Below are 15,056 nucleotides of genomic sequence, written 5' to 3' on the forward strand. Positions count from 1 at the left end.
ATGAAATTCTCACTGGTCGCCCTGATGGGCCTGGTTTCCTGGGGCATGTGCATCCCAATAGATTCGCCCGGGTAGGTTGCCCGTATTCTCCCATTGACCAAAAAGAACCGAACCCCAGCGCTAACTTCATCCCTCCCCCCCAGCAGTGCGAACGCCACCGAGACCAACACCCTTGTCAAGCGCGCAAAGTTCTCGTGCGACAAGCTGGTCGAGGGCCTGTCCCGGGATGACTGCAACCACATGGCCAAGATCGACATGGCCGGACAGGGCGAGAACTCCAAGACGCGGACGGCCAAGGGCATCTGGGTCGGCAAGGACGGGCACACCAAGTTCAAGTTCAGCAACAAGTCCAAGGGCCGCGTGGCGCTCGTGGTCTGGAACAACCCCGAGGGCGACTACGAGAGCTCCTTCATGAACGTGCGCAAGCCGCAGGTGTCGTGGTCGCTCGCGGCGGGCCAGAGCCTGACCGTGTCGCTCAACGAGGGCGTCAGCGGCGGCTTCGCGGGCCTGTACGACGCCAAGACGCCGCTCTCGCCCGTCGGCCAGGTCCACCAGACCTGGGGCGAGTTCACCACGGGCCAGTACGCCACCATCGACGTCAGCCGCGAGGTGCGCATGGACGGCGACAAGATGTGGATCCAGACCCCGATCGGCTGCGTCTCCGACATGGACCGGTGCGTCTTCGTCTGCAAGGACGGCAAGAACACGTGCGGCGAGAAGGACACGTACGAGCTCAAGGACTGCCAGCCCGGGAGCCAGCCCGGTGCCAACTACGGCGAGCGCTTTGGCCAGCCCGAGGGCGGCTGCCAGGGCTTCGACAAGGGCGGTGAGGTTGCTGTTCATCTCCTGTGAGTTGGGTGTGATGTTCTTTTTTTCTCTCTCTCTCTCTCTCTCTCTCTATTTCAACCCCATGACTTTGTGATTTAAGATACCATTTTGTTCGTACTGCATGGCGGCGCGCTCTGTATTATTTCTTTTTTCTTAGGCCTAGAACTATTTCGCTTTCCTTTTTTTTATTTCTATTACTATCTTTTCGTTTTTTTCTCCATCCTGTTGTGAATTCAACAAGGCTGAACCGTGTGAAAGACGATCCGCTTCAGATGCCCAGGACCACCCATCGAGATACTCTGCAGAACCTCGGAACAAGCAAAACAGTAGACCAGTTTAGTGAAGAGTATTCCAGCTGCCTATGTTTGCATTATCAACTTTATCAAAGTCCATAAATGAAGTTTGCTCTCTAGTTCCAGCTTTCTTCAAGTGCCTCATGTTCTGTATCTGGCCCGTCGCCGTTATGGGATCTTTGGCACGGGCAGCCGCTATTGAGTAAGCTATAGTAGGCACCCCAGGCTTGTTTTGTAAAGGCGCCCTTTCCACTAAACAATCATAGATTATCTGTGTTCAACTAATATCACAACCGCGCTTATTTTTTCCTGGTTTTTTACTCCCGGAAATCCCAAAAGCCAAAAAAAACCACCTCGTAATAATTGGCATGCATCGCGATGTGATATCGATTCATTATTTCCAGTGAGCTCTCTTACGAACAGCTTCATTGAGTTTTTTTTTAAACCTGCTGAGGCCACTCTGTGAACATGACGGAAACTCGCTTCTTGTGGATCCTTGATGTCCTCGGCACCCTTGCCAAGGATGGCCAACACAAGAAGCCTATTGATAGGGATCTGAAGACCCATGGAGCTCCGCAATCATCTCGAGAGGGAAGAAAATGACCTTCTGGGTCAAAGTGGCATCTGCTCTGCTTGAAACCCCACGAGCTGCCTGCCAGCATATCTGGTGCGGATGGCAGTCGTTTTCTTCACTGATGGCCATGAATACAAGATAATCGGCGCCGTAATTCAAACCCCCAAGTAACACTCGGATTATAAAGAATTCTTGGACGATAGTCGGTATACAACACCGATTCGGATGGGAAGGAGGAGCTCGGCAATGAAAACACAAGGAATGAGTTTGGGTTTTACTTTCAGGTGCTGGAGCTTTGTTCAGTCCTGGTTCCAAGAGATCGCTGGCCAGCCCCATTGTCAAGGAGAAGGCTGTCGACACAGTTGATTGCCGAAAGAGGTGCAAGGCAAAATCACCCCCAGTCTGGTTTCGGTAGTCGCCATGCTGCAAGCGGCGCTTGCTTGCGTGGGGAATCATTTTTTTTTCCTGTCGGTCTTTCTGGTCTTAAATATCAACAGGTTACAGGTCCGCCACGCCCATCAAGCTACAGTGTAAGGTTTTACTTGACCTTATGGCAGGCGTCAACAGACATGTTTGGAAAGATCTGGTCTTGCTTCTGAAAGTATTTTAGGCTGCATGTCAGGAGTGGACAATGGCACATTCAAAACCTGGCAAGCCTCGAATGTCATCGACGTCGATGTAGTGGATGGGCATGTCCCTGCCACGATACTGCATGTGAGCTTCTGTGAAAGTCGTCCCGGCAGACTCTGCTGCGAGAGACCCTGGGGCGACTGGTGTTTGGCGGTTTAGTTGACCCCTATAAAGGCAGATCACTCGCCACCGAGAAAATTCTTTCTGTCTGTTATGAAGATGAACGCATCTATTGCGCAGTCAAACATGGCATCATGGCTTCGATTTTGACGTTTCTCAGTTCCACAAACCAGCGCCACGGTGACGGCGGGGGCCGCCTTCAGACGACGGCTAAGCCGTCCGCGCAAAGTTGCCTTTCTTGTTATGGTCGCGTCGTGCAGGATCGTCAATGGTATACAGATTGGAGCTGTCGTAGCAGGCCGGGGGAGTTTCTTCGCACTTTGCTTCGGTGATCATGTTCCAGACATCGATGCCATGTGCTCGCTTTCTGGTGACAAAAAAAAAAAAAAGAAACTTGTTCAGAGCGAGCGGCGCGAGTCCGTAACCCATGCTGGCAGCAGGCCATTAATTGCATCGCTGTGGACCCGTGTGGAAGCCTAGACGACGACCTGCGTCGAGAAATCACTGCAGTAGTGAGATCGAAGAAGCGCAAACTTGAATCTTCGGCGCTGGCCGTGCAGCTGGGGTCGATTCCCTTGGTGTATTCCGTTTGGGCTCGGTAGGGAGTGTGTTCCGCGATGCGTTTGAAAAGGAGTATATCGACGACGAGGGTCCTGGTTGTTGACTTTGAGCCCGGAGCAGCAGAATTCAACGGCTCGGGATTTTCGTTGTCGATCCAGACTGCAACTTGGTGGCGCCGCGCGGCTGATGTCAAACATGGGAGGGGATTCCGTATGCACTCGTCGTTATCGCCGTGCCTCTTGATGCAGATAGTGTCGACCCCAGAGGATGCGTGGCTTGGGATTCCGTCTCGGATCGCGGCAGAGACGGTTCTGGGTGCTTCTTAGCGCTGCCTCGTCGCTTTCCATGTGCAAGACGTAGAACAACACGCCGTTTTCTTGCAGGGACGACAAGGCTCCGTGACGAAACGGGGTGTCCTTCGAGGTTGGTCAAGCTGAGCTTCCATCTCAGCGGTGCCAAAGCGGCGGGAGAGGGAAAGAAGAAGGAAGGTAAAGGCAGACCTGGTGCAGCTGTGTAAAGAGAGCAGCGGCGAACACTGGTAACTGGGGAAGATTGTAGTAGTACACCACTAGTGAAAAAAATGTGACTGTACAAAGTAGGATTGGTGCGTATACGGGCGAGAGTGTTTACCCCCTGGCTTTCCTCCATGTGGATACCATGACTTCTCTGCAAGGTTTCGTGGCCTGTTATCGATCTTCAATGGCTCCATCCATCTGAGTCCAGTTTCTACGCCCTCATTCCCGTCCGTGGCACCCCGATCCAAACATAGAGATTCTTTGATATTGGCAATTCGTCTTTGCCATTGTTTCCCCTGCTATGGTCTCAGTCCTATCTGGCCAGGATCGGTTACGCATACAGAGTAGGACTTGTTGAATGGAAGTTTCTAGAAACCAGGATTGGATGCCTTTGTGCACCCGTCCTAATTCATGCTGAGATACGGAGTAGATTCAAAATCTTGTTTGTGTTTTGTCGCTCAAGTTCCGCCGGGGCCGGAAAAAGCGACTTTTGTCGAGCAAGTTATCACAAAAAGTAAGTTTTAAAAGAGAGATGTGATGAATTCTGATATTTTTTTTTTTCCTTTTGAATCTTTGAAATTGCCTTGGCACTTTACTCATAAATAGTCTTACGAGCGAGGCTGATCGGCCGAAAAGTCATCTAAAGGCTTTTCCCGGCAGGCACATCTGGATCCCTGCGTTAATCTAGCATGACTTTGGCATCCTCATCATGCTAGCTGCAGCCTACGCGCAAGTTGAGCTGCTATCTTCTCTCACGCCTTTTAGAGACGTTCCTCTTGAAATCACTTGATTTAATACAAATGAGGCTATGCAAACTGGGAATATCCTCCTCCCAGACGAGTCAAATCTTCCGAAGCAACCGGGCGACGCACACGAGTTGAAAGGACAAAGTCTAACGCGTTGAAAGTGGCAGGCCCGAAGAGGAGCGATGCAATAACTGACTCTCGGTCGATTGGCTTTTTTTTTGCGCACTCACACCCCTTTTATATACCACCTTCCACTGGACCACAAACCACCCCAGCCACCTCCCCCCCTTTTCCAGTGCAATTGGAGGGGCTAGTTCGTTTAGTGCAGTCTATGTCGTCTCACAGTCTGCTCTCGAGCGTCATGGCCATCAGTGCCTTCTCAAGCTGTCTGTAGTCATCCCTGCTGCTTTCAAACGGGTTCGCCATCATTTCCTTCTCGACCTCTGCATATGCATCATAGCCGTACAGCCACGGCTGGACTTGGGGGCACGTCCACCTGCTGGGGAAGGGCGCCTTGAGCTGATCTTTGCCCAGCTGGGATAAAAATATCGCGTCTCGCGCCTCTTGTTCCGGGCCGTCTGGTAGGTGGAAATCATCTCTCTGTGCCAGAATCATCAGTCCAATTCTTCAGATTGTTGAGTGCAAGCAAACATGTTTGTTGTCCTTTGGGGAGCAAAAAAATCTTACCTGATCGAAAGTCGCATCGTGTATGGCGTCGCCCCTGGGTTTTCGCAGCTTCTCATATCTCCTCAGCGCCTGGGGCAGGTCTTCTTTGGAGGAAATGTGCCCGAGGAGGAGGCCGAGGACTGCGCCGTCCTCCACGGCCGAGTTGGCGCCTTGGCCGAGGTAGGGCAGCATAGGATGGCAAGCGTCGCCCAGGAACACGAGGTTGGACTTTTTGTTGACCCAGGAAGGGAGTTGTTCCCCTGTTTCCGGCAAGAAGAAGGTCAGAAACGATTCACTCATCTGCTCCTCCTCAGGATGAGCCTCAAAAAGGTCTCACTTACTGTGCATGAGCTTCCACTTGGTCACATTATCCACAAGCGCCAAGAACCTGGTCAATACAGGATCCCACCCTTGGAACAGCGACCTCATCTCCTCTACAGACCCTTCTTGGCGACTGACATCGGGTGGAAGGTTGTCCGGGACGAGGAGCACAATGTTGTACATGCTCCCGCCTCGGAGAGAATACCCGACGGCGTGTGCGTCCGGCCCAATCCAAAGTCGCACCTTTGGATTCGACACCCATTCTCTGAGCTCGCTGTCCTCAATCTGGTCCAGCCGAAGCACCACACGATATGCCAGGTCGCCCGTCGGCTTCGGGACGTCATGGGGTCCGGAAAACATATTCCTGGCGTTTGACCACAGCCCGTCGGCCGCGACGATGAGATCCCCCTTCTGCGTCACGCCGGCCTCGGTGAAGATGGTGGCGGCGTCAAAGTCGATGTGCGCCACCCTCTGGCCCAGCCTGAACGTGACGCCCAACTCCTTTGCGCGCTCGTAAAGCGCACGCTGGAAGTCGACCCGGTGCATGCAAAAGTACGGGGAGCCATATCTTTGTCTCATCTTGCTGTCGAACTGTTCCTCCCTGGCCAACACCTGGCCCGAGTATCTGTGCACCAGCAGCTCCGATGGCTTGGCCCCCGCCGCCCACAGCTTGGGCGATATGTTCCATTTCTGCAAGATGCGAGTGCAGTTGGGGGTCAGCTGGATACCGGCACCGACTTCTAGGAGCTCCTCTGCCGCCTCGAAGAGCGTGACCCTGTGGCCGGACAACCTAACGGAGATGGCCGCTGAGAGGCCACCCATGCCGGCACCTATCACGATGACATGGAGGTCTGCTTTCGACTGGGGATGCATCCTGGCTTCAACCCTGGGCCTGTCTTGTGGTAATATCACTCAGAGTTGGTGGGGACAGAAAAGAAGGATTCGGTTGAAATAAATTAGAGGCCTGCCACTGGAGTGATCGTACTTAGATGTCTTTATAGGGAGGAGTTTCTTTCTTGCTCTGATCCAGACAGAAGAGCGCTTAAATATAAAAAAAAATAGGAAAGACAGTTGCTGAAGGCATAGGAATTACTTGTGCCCTGTCTGTCAATTCAATTGCCGTAAACATTGTGTGATATTGGCATGATTATACCTTGACAGACATGGTGATCCAAAGTTGCCTGCCCGAGTTTCGTGTCAAACCGTGGATCTCCAAACTGTTCATAATACGCCGGCACCGACTGGCGGCTATAGCAGTCAGTCACTATGGGGATAAGTGGAAACCAGCAGACGGGCTGGGCTTGTTTGCAGGTTGTTTCGGGGGGTTTTTTACATGGCTCTGAGGGAGCCATTCTCGCTCGTGCAATCATCACCATTTTCTTTTTTTGTGGCTGAAAAAAATACTTGTATCTGTTAAATTTGATTGTGCAGTTCTCAAAGCTGCCGCCGGCATGGTGTGGAGGTTGCCCAAGAACCCAATATAGGATTGACTAAGTGTAGGTTCACTCGGCAAGCAAATGTGGGCGGATCACATGTGTAGACGCGTGATCTCAGAGCATGTATTTGCTGCGTATCTTGTCAACATATCTCCGAGATCGCCTATCGGCAGATAATAACGGACCATTATATGCATAAGAATAGCCTTTTATTTTTCTTTGCTTTGAACATTGCAGCGATCATGCGATTCCTGTCGGTAGTCAGCGAAGTGGAAGGAAAATCAAACCAGAGGTTCCTCGTAACTAAGTTTTCGTGGGCAACTACCTACTTGGGGGCTGTATGTTGTGGGCCCCATCTAAGAATAGGAGCTCAAACATCTGACTCGCCGAGACTGTTACCTGGGCTGTAACGTGCTTGTTTCTTCTCGGGAAATGAAATAAAACAGTCTAAAAAAGGAGAAAATCAAAGAAAAATGAAAATCTCACGGTATCTATGCACGGCATAGCAAGGCGCTGGCGTCGATATAATCGGGACATTTACAATTCCCGATCTGGCCCTACAACTTACCGGATTGGGTACCCAAGGTGCTGGTCTGACAGTTGACATATGACGTTTGACACACGAATAGTGCACTGTCTGTCGTGTGATGGTGGATTCTGTCAATATACTGTGCCGTACAGTACAGTACAGTAAGGTACCTACCTACCTACCCAGGTACATCAGTGTTGTTGCATGTGGATGGGAGCGGGTGGCTACCCCGCACACGCACGCACCAATGCCCGCCCTAATCAGCGCGCCCCAACTTTTTGCGCTGAACTTGCTTCTTCACACTACCAACTGCATAGTCTCCAAGTGCGTCATCAGCCATACTTGATAAAATTACTATGTAAATTCGAATTAGCTTTTTTTTCAATTTTTACAGCCATTTTAAGTCCGTTTTTCTTGACCTTCCAGGTTCGAGATCCCGAATCGAGCGTCTAGGTCCTGACGTATCCAGCGAAACTCGGGTCGAGAAACTCCGCCGTCGTCATCGCGCCCAAGCTCAAGTTTCCATAACTAGGGGCCAAACGAGAATTTAGAAAGAAAAAAAGAAAAGAACTATAGGAAGAAAATGAAATAAAATAAAATAGTGGTCAGCTCTGCGTTCGTCTTCTTCTAAGCGGTCCGCAATCCTTTCGTCCAATTCTCTCAAAATGTTGTGATACACCTGTCCGCCATTCGACCATTCCACTGACTGGTTACAACCTCCCGCCAGCCCTTATCCTAGAATTCATTTACAAGTTGCAAAACCCGCCCAGACGCCGCTTCGTTCCGGATATGACTATAATCCGGAGGATAAAGTCGGGAACTTCTTAGAAAAAGCTCGGTGCAGTGGAAACAAGGGACTAATCCAACAAAGAAGGTTTGAACTCGTACAATGCAGGCAGCCGAGTGGGAGCCATGGCCACCCCCAGGTTGCTATTCCCTCACAGCATCCAAGCTCTTCTAGAACAATTCCATAAACTATGATATTTGTAGTAGCCAGGAGCTTATTGATCCTTCTTCTTATCAGAGGCGGTCCAGACATCTGAAATCACAACATCGAGACCGGTGTAGGGAGCGTTGGTGCGAACCACCACACTCACAGCGTTGGCTTTTTATCATGACTCGCTGTCTTCCGTAACTATCGCATCCAGCACCCAGCGTGCCAGTAGACAGGCCAAGTCTCATTCCAGCTCACTTTATCACTTTATTCATTTCGGACCGCCCTGCCCTCCGTATGCCACCAGACGTAGCAGCCATGGACAGCACAGGCCAAAACCCTGACTACTACCCACAATGTAGATCTTTTCGGCTGCTATTTCAATCCAATATGCTTTGTTCATCCAATCGTCGACCGGGGGAGCTTTTATTGATTGGTGGCAGAAACTAAGGTCTAGCAGCCCAGACACAGCCTGGAGTTGTTGACTCCAGGCTGCTTTACTGTTGCGTAAATAACCGTCCTGGTGTACTAGCCGGCGTACGAGACGAAAAGCTCATCCGTCAACGGGGGGGAGAACCGGGCTGGAGCCGCGTATCTTCTCTGCGGTAATCAAGGGGCGGCTGCAAAAACATTTCGCATGATGATGCTGACGGACCTGAACATGGCGCGGGGCTACTTCATGTCTTGCCAACATCTGTCAGAATGAGGTCGTCCCGGACGATAGATGCGACCCTATAGGCTGTACGCCGGCTCGTCGGTGCGGACGGCCGTCGCGATGGACGCCAAACCGCAACGCAACCCTGGACACCCCCACAGTGCCACCGAGACCCCTTAACCCCTGCCCATACCGGGGCCAAAGTCCAGAACGTGTTTGTGGAGTCCGCTTTTGCTCGATGATGAAATTTCCTTTTGCGATACCCCGGTCCCGACGGCGTTGGATTCAGACCAGTGGGATGGATGGCCGGAGGCTTGCGCGCGTCAGGCATGCTTCGAGATCCGGCTCGCACCACGGAGCAAATCTGCCTGCGACGAAAAAAAAGCTCGATCCACAGCATCGTGCGAGACGAAGTATGAAGCGCAACAAAATACGACAGAGGGTGCGCACGCACTGCCGCGTGAATACAAAGATGCGTCGTCCCTGCAAGCCACATTCGAGTTGAATCTGGAGCCGGGAATTCCCAGCTTACCCGAGTATATTACGACTGGGTCGGTTTTATTCTGGAGCGGCGAGGGCATTGCCCATGGTTTGCAAAGGGGCCCTGGGTAGCCAAGGCCGCAGAATATGCTTTTGGGCACCATATGTCACCATATACAGCATTCCCTTGTTTGGCTCGTTCCTCCTGTTTTCAGGGCCAATAGGTGCATAGCGATGCTGGCATCTAACGTAGGTAACTTGGGCTCCTTCTTAGCTTGAAAAGTGGTGTATTTACATCATTCTCTCGTGACATCAACCTCACTCTGACTACTTCCCGAACCTGGTGAGGCCCTGATGTTCTTTCTGGAAGCCCCTGAAGCCATAAACTGACAGTTTGCGTCAGGTTCTAGAATGTAAAGTACAAAACCTTTCCAGATCCGGTCATCCTGATGTACATCACAGTCATCACCCAGGAAGGCGGCCATGCCAATATTCAAACAGCGTCGCAGTATGCGGATATAGCATAGCGACCACGACCCCCCCAGAATTATGGATCAAACGCGACGCTGCCAAACGTCTAAGCCCGAGGCGAGGGAAAGTCCCGGCGGTGGTATATATAAGGCGGCGCGGGAGGGCGGATAGCATTGCACAATCTCAACACTACTTGGGGAATACTCAGCATGCTCGACGGCGACTCAAGCATTGAGTTTTCCTTGGGCATATCAAGATCCTGAAGATGAGGCCAACTCCTCTCTTATGGGCCCTTGAAGGGGATTAGTGTACCGATACCAAGCGGCAAGTTCTGTACGCTTGCCGCGAGTCGCCAAGTTCAGATAGCTCGGCAGCATGACCTTGGAGGGAGACGTCATCGTTATGGCAAAGGGGTCTTCGCCCAAGTTCCTTTTTAGAGACAGAGTCGAACATGCCGAAAGGGAGCATAATGATGACACAGGCCAGCGAAGCGGCCCAAACAAAAAGAGAGAAAAAAAAAGGAGTTGCTGAATATTGTGGGCCTGTACATGTCAAAGATGCCCACGATCGGATGAGGGACTCGGAAGCACTCAGATCTGTCAGTCCTGATGTCCCCCTTCAGGATCTGGGTTGCGTGTAGGTACCTTGGGTAAAAAAAAGGTATTTATCTGGCTTGGCGGGTGAAGTTTACTTAGTGCTGGCCTGGGTCCCAGCCTGGAAAGCGCAAGCTTGTTTCAACGGGATGTCCTTAACCTACAGGTGGCAGACGTGATCAAGGTACGGCCGCAGCGGCTCGCTCATCAGTCCTCACATGCTAGGGCCTTACGGCAGTCGTGACATATGCCCCTCTAGCGGGATGACCTACTGACAGAGCGTTTGATTCAGAGGCAGCACCATTCCTGCCGCAGTCCGGGCTGCTTATGCGGGCGCCAACCATGTATGTTGATTAATGAGGAGTCGGCAGGGGCTTCCGTATTCGGGTTACTAGGCGCATACGATGCCTTCACTCACTCACAAATCGAGGGGATCGCTCCAAACTTGAAATGTTCCTTCTTTTCTGTCCATTATTCTTACATGTCCTGTCGTTTATCTCTGATCTTTGCTTTTCTCCTGGCTTCACTTGGGCGAATTCCAAGGCTGCAAACGCCTGACCCAAGCCGTTTGAAGCATAGTAGATATCCCAAGCTAGCGCCAAAAACTAGTGCGGAATTGTCTATCATTGGCTGGGCATTGCTTGCTGGGAATTTTCTACGTGATTACCTTTTTTTTTTTTTTCTTTTTCTTTTGTTTTTCATCTGTAGTTACCTGGTCATAGGAAAAAAAACCGAATGCTTGTTACCTGTATAGGTCAGAACCGTAAACAGCGGCCAAACCCCTTCTCTTGCCGAATACGTCCCCGGGAACTATTGATTTCCTGGTAGGCACACAAGGCCAGAGTCATCAGGGGGGGCATGACCCTATTACCTGTGGCCTGTCCCCCATCCCACCACTTTCAAGTACCCCATCGGTCACCAGGCAAGATTTCGGGGGTTGCCTCTCGTGTCAGTACAAGACCTGCGCGTCCGAGTAGCACTGCAGCTGGACTGATAACTTCCAGGGCCATCATTGGTCTTCTGGTGCCCTTGTTCGCAGCGCAAAGGAAGGCCCACGCGCTCAACCCATTCAGCAGCGTGCTATGATGCAGTTCATCCCCCCCAAAACAGAAGCGACTTGTTCAGATTGGCATATTTGGTCTCGCGAGGGGGGCCAATTCCAGAAGAGGTAACAGACTCGGGACGAAAAGGGGCAAAAGGCTGATCTCGTTAAACCCCAAGGGTGCAGTGCGGTAATGCGAGCTCCGGCGTTTGAAAATGATTCGACTTTCAGATGATTCAATTCTCGTGTGGTATCCAGAGCCCAAATGACAATCGGAATTTTTTTTTTCTTTTCTTTTTTTCCCTTTTGCTCCCCATCAGACTGAACTTTGCCGTAGTTTCCCTGACAAGAAACCCATCCCCCTCCGAGCCTGTTTTCGATATTTCGCACACCGCGGAAAGATACCCTTTTTTTTCAGCCCAAAGGACACACAGGCCTCGCCACGTCAAGCTCGAGTATGTCTTCGGCCGCACCTCCGCACCAATGCTACGATGGAATTGATCTCAACTCTGCCCGTCATCAAGGCAGAACATCCGAAGGAGCTTCGGGAACGACCGGGGTGAAGAAAAAAAAAAAAAAAAAAAAAAAAAGACCCTTGGCCTATTTCTAATCAGCCCAAACCCTCACCCACGAAGTTTGCTTGATTCGAAACGTCACCTGCCGCGCTATGCGAGAATGTACAACGGCGACTAGTCGGCGAAGTAAAGGTCGATTTTCTTCATTTCTGCCGTCCTTTTCGTTCCCTGGCCGTCCCAAACCCAGACAGAACAAAAAATAAAAGACTCGCGAAGGCGAATAAGAGACCTCTAGCGTCAACTTTATGCGTAGACCTCGTCCTTGACTACAACGTGGATACCACGAGGGAGGCCTCGCAGAGTGGTCGAGCTGAAGACCCGGCGGTGGGGGATGGGGGACCCACGCTACAGAGCAAGGTTAACCGGTAGGGTGGAGGTCCCCGCCGGGAAGACAGAGAGGCTCACGCTGCGATACGCCGGCTTGCTGCGAGAGCACTTTTGGCTTTTTTTTTTTTTCTTGTCTCTTTTTTTTTCATACACAAAAACAGCCAACGGCTCGAGCAGCTCATCGGCCCAGAGCTGGTCCGCGGCACGCGGGCTAATGCGTGTTACGATTCTCACTACGGCTTGGCGTCTGGAAGGATGCCAAGCTTCTCGATAGGCCTCTGCTAGTAGTATTCAGCCAACGGACTTTGGTTGGTCCTTGAGGAGAAATCAAGAGAATGGATGTAAGTTGAAATGTGCTTTCTATTCAGTGGTCTTTGTGTCTCGTGATTTTGCAATCGGTATCTGGGGTTGCTTCAGGAGTCTGTCTATCGCTGCGGCACCCAGATTTACAATATTCAAACCACGGATGTCTAGGTACCTAGGTACCTCACAAATAAAGCAGAATACTGACACCCACTTTCAGCAGATATAACCTGAATCTACGATCTTGCTTGTCCGTCACCGCGCTCTCCGAGTTTATCAAGAGCAGCGAGGCCGCTCTCTGCCTTCCATTCCCATATCCGGCGGTTCCTGAACAGCAACACGACAACCGCCAGCAGCAGCCATGCGAAGATGCTGGTGACCACGTCCTTGAGACACCTCGGGTTCTCGGTCCATAGTGGCGGCGCACCGACGCAGCCGGCTCAATAGGCCCACGAACAAAAGTCAGTTGAAGACGGCGCGTTTGGTGTTGCATTTGACGTTGTACGAGACCAGCATGAGGAGCGGCGATTCCACGGCCGAGATGCGCGAGGCTAGCCATGAGGCGAACGATGACTCCCTAGCCGGCCTCGGCGGGCACGATCATGATGACCACCACCAGGATGTGGTTTTTGCGGCATAATCCAGCCGAGAAAAACACTGATCCATAGGGCATCTCTCACGGCGCCCGAGAGAGCCACGTATAGACTATAGCATCGTCTGGTAACTATCGTGAACGATGGACTTGATGACTAGAGAGGCAAACTGAAATGATTTGATAGTCAGAATGTTCCTCGCTGAAAGTCATCGATTCAATCAAAACAAAATCTTTGTCAACAGCTCACTCACCATGAGTACTGGCGCCGGCAACGATAATCAGCATACCGTACCAAACACACACCACACCTTGGTACCCCCTCACGGCCTCGCTCAGCTCCGCCGTCGAAAAACGACATCTTGTCGCCGAGCCTTCCCTACACCTAGCCATCCTAGCACCGCAGACCTACTTTTTTCGCGTTCGTCCAAAAAGACTCTCGGCTTTTGGTCCCTATGGCATCAGGATGTAAAAACAAAAGACAATACCGGTGGCGATGGTCAGGGCGCTGGGCCGAGACGGTCGTTGGCGCCGGCGCCGTGCGTGTTCGTGTAGCCGAGGCCCCGGGCAGGGCTGTTCATGATCAGGCCGGTCGCGGTGCGGCTGGCATGGTTCTGCCTCTGGTACCAAATGGCCGCGATGGTAACAAATGCCGGGCTACCGCAGCCTTCTGTGACGCCGAGTAGAAAAGCGGATGGTAACCAAACCGGCAACGTTCACGAGCGCGGCGAGGCAAAGGCGTTGTTGCCGCTTAGAAGTTGCTGTATTCAGTCGAATAGGCGATCGTCGACTGAAGCTTTCGTATGCGACAAGTCTTTTCTGAACAAAATACTGGCTTTGATTTCGACCGGTGGATGAGATTTAAAGCGGGGAAAAAAAAAAGTCATAAATTACAATGGAACCATCCTACATAGTAGAGCCGATTTATATAGTCACAGACAATCTTCTCATCTAATCAATCAATTGATATTCGGAAATGATGTGGCCGACGAAGAATATAGATGATAAAAAAAAAAAAAACTTCTGTGAGAATTCTAGATCTTCAATGGCGCCAAAGACGCCTGCATAACGCAGACTTTGCTGGTCGAGATACTAATGGAAGGAGGCGCAAATTGTGTGCAACACCCTCTGGTCAATCTTTTGAAAAATTTGCTGTTCTTCGGTCAAGGCTCACTGCCAGGATTGACATTATGACCCTACTTTCAATTCGCAGTGCTTCCATCTTGAGTGGGATCGTTGGCAACGAGCTTGGTTTCCCATCTTTGCTCAGAACCACCAGGTCGACAGAGGCAGAATGTGTCCGGTTAAACATAGGTTATCTATCAACACTGAATTAAATGAACAGGCTCCCATCGCGGGGTCGAAGTACAGGGGCAGATGATTTTTTTTATCCAAGCGATTCTCTGCTCCTGCTACATGGCCATAGCTCGCTATTAACCACCCTTCTGTTATTTTCCACCTCTTCTCATGCTTCTAGTGGTCTACAGAACGTGCTGATGTTCTGCAGTAAGACAAGTCGCGGGACGATATCGGTCGGCATAAAGTAATGATATGGCTGACATGGTAGACTTTTTTTCTTCTTCTTTTCGGGGGTGGCATGACGGCACTTTCCGTCTCACCCTAGACTTGGACCGGTGTCTGTCGAGTCCTTCATCAATCGGTAACACACAAGCATGACGTTTTATTTCAAGCTTCCTTGCTATTCCCACCTTTCTATCAACGCAGACACTCGCGACGTTGGTACGGCTCCACGGGCCTGTGGAGGTCTGCAAGGCGGAGACCAAACGGAGGCCAAACGGAGGCCAGATTTGTGCGTATCATCAGGGGAGATGGATATCGGCCGGGATAGACTTTTCAATGTCGTG

General features: G+C 51.3%; 2 protein-coding genes across 2 annotated transcripts; one reads left to right on the plus strand and one right to left on the minus strand.

Moving 5' to 3' along the window:
* Positions 1–852, plus strand: PpBr36_02334 (uncharacterized protein; the record flags this gene model as incomplete). The annotated part of the gene is made up of 2 exons (XM_029889516.1): positions 1–71; positions 144–852. The coding sequence occupies 2 exons, from the start codon at positions 1–3 to the stop codon at positions 850–852; spliced, it is 780 nt and encodes a 259-aa protein (XP_029754132.1).
* A 3,754-nt stretch (positions 853–4,606) lies between these two features.
* PpBr36_02335 (uncharacterized protein) lies at positions 4,607–6,127 on the minus strand (the record flags this gene model as incomplete). The annotated part of the gene is made up of 3 exons (XM_029889517.1): positions 4,607–4,867; positions 4,955–5,193; positions 5,275–6,127. The coding sequence occupies 3 exons, from the start codon at positions 6,125–6,127 to the stop codon at positions 4,607–4,609; spliced, it is 1,353 nt and encodes a 450-aa protein (XP_029754133.1).
* Between the last annotated feature and the right edge of the window lie 8,929 nt (positions 6,128–15,056).

Source organism: Pyricularia pennisetigena, chromosome 3, assembly GCF_004337985.1.
Source record: "Pyricularia pennisetigena strain Br36 chromosome 3, whole genome shotgun sequence".
NCBI classification, from domain to species: Eukaryota; Fungi; Ascomycota; class Sordariomycetes; order Magnaporthales; family Pyriculariaceae; genus Pyricularia; species Pyricularia pennisetigena.